The 1,821-nt window shown below is 45.7% G+C and overlaps 1 protein-coding gene across 1 annotated transcript; it reads left to right on the forward strand.

Moving 5' to 3' along the window:
- Nucleotides 1-431: 431 nt before the first annotated feature.
- Nucleotides 432-1,302, forward strand: Pmar_PMAR008937 (conserved hypothetical protein; the record flags this gene model as incomplete). The annotated part of the gene is made up of 5 exons (XM_002786764.1): nt 432-462; nt 510-625; nt 668-946; nt 987-1,156; nt 1,200-1,302. The coding sequence occupies 5 exons, from the start codon at nt 432-434 to the stop codon at nt 1,300-1,302; spliced, it is 699 nt and encodes a 232-aa protein (XP_002786810.1).
- Between the last annotated feature and the right edge of the window lie 519 nt (nt 1,303-1,821).

A 1,821-nucleotide genomic window follows, 5' to 3' on the forward strand; every position in this document is an offset into this window, starting at 1 on the left:
GTGCCGCGACGTGCATAACAGTGTGGAGCGGCAGTCTTGAAGTCTTTCATGTGGTTAGTGGTGAAGTAAGGGCCTTGTTTCCTACGAATATGATAACATCGATCGTTTCGATGGGCTACATGGATCAGCGTGGATGAATCAATGACCATACGATATTGATAGTGGCTCCATTGTAGACGGAGCACTGGTTCGGTAGATAACAACTGTGTTGAGTTTGAACTGAGGAGACTCCAACTTGAGAGAATGGATAGGGCATTTTCATATCTTACCTGCATATGGTAAGGAACACCTCTGAAGAGCCAGTCAGTGAGTTGATCGAGACCAACATCCCGGAACGAGCGAAGAATTTAGACGCCAGTCAGTCGGTGGGAAACTGCGTTGTGTGTGAGGTTGCAATACTCTTCTAACAGAAGCCTTCCCATGAGCAGTTTATGGAGGCTGCAGTGCTCAGCGCTACGACTGGTAGGAGCTTGAAGTGGTGGCGTGTTATGATGATTATTATCATTCAGGGGTGAAGCTGAAAGAAGGAGGGCCTTTCGGTGCTTGCATCACCCGCAATGACGTTGTTGTTTGTTGCGCTCACAACACATTTTTTTCGGACCGTGATCCAACTTGTCACGCTGAGGTAAGCCTCAGAGTTGCAGACAGGATCAGCGTGCTCCCCTAGATGAATGCTATCCGTATGGCTATGCATCTGCTGAAGACTGATGATCTCGCTGGTTGCGTTATTTACTCATCTTTTGAGCCCTGCCCTATGTGCTGGGGTGCAATACTAGCAAGTGGAATAAGGCTACTTTATGTCGGCTTGGACCGTCATACTGCAGCTAAGAACGGTGTGGAATATCTGGGCTTTTATGATGCCATTCTTGACACTAAGGAGAGCATTTCCCCAATGATGCACATCAACCCACCAGCATCTGACAGTGATGAGAAAATCATTTCTATGGTGAGTTCATGGGTGAGAGAGTGCCTTATGTGCTTTTCAGCTTACTTCTCCTGAGCATTGCATAATTGTCAACAAGGATAACAAGATTATAGCTGATAGCAGTACACCTTCCATCGAGTCGTTCACGGATTCTGTGGACACTCTAATGGTTAAGACTATTCGTCTGGCTTGTCGAGCGATCAATTCGCCCTACCTCCAAGGCTGCAAAATGTGAGGTTAATTGGAAATGATGGGATAAGTGGTGCGTTGTTAGTTTCACCTTGGAAGCACCAGATGTCGAGTCGCATGCTGCCTGTCTATGGGCTCTCGTTGATTCCCTTCACTACTGTTCTGAGGCCCTACCTGGTTCGAGGTGAGCAACTGGTAGGACTGATGGAGGATCACATAGTGATTGCTGCCTTCGCTCAGGGCTCGTTATCAACGTGATCAATATGAACTGGAGCCGTCGAATAGGGACATTCGTGTCGTGTATGGATGTGGTGTAGATACATGCCTTAGCATTATACCAGTATGGTTTGAAAGTGAGCTCCATAAGGAGAATCCTCAGCTTAAGGCTTGTTGAAGAGTTGTACCTTATTACTATTATACCGTTCTTGAATCCTATTAGTTTTTAAGAATCACATTAGCCACATTAGCGTATAGATAGAACTCATACTGAGAGTTTCACACAGTGTATGAGAAATTATTTCCTGACCTATTTGATACAACGCGTATAACGATTATCGACCATTTGTAATGTCAGCCAATGAGTCAAACGACTGACTAATTGTGGGGGTAGAGAGCTGATCACCGTCGTTGTTCAGTTGTATGGATAGACACCATTTTCTTGAATATGTGCAGGAGCTCTCCACGAGCCTATTAGTGGTAGTAGCCGT

The sequence above is a fragment of the Perkinsus marinus genome (genome assembly GCF_000006405.1).
Source record: "Perkinsus marinus ATCC 50983 genomic scaffold scf_1104296931260, whole genome shotgun sequence".
Classification (NCBI taxonomy): Eukaryota; Perkinsozoa; order Perkinsida; family Perkinsidae; genus Perkinsus; species Perkinsus marinus.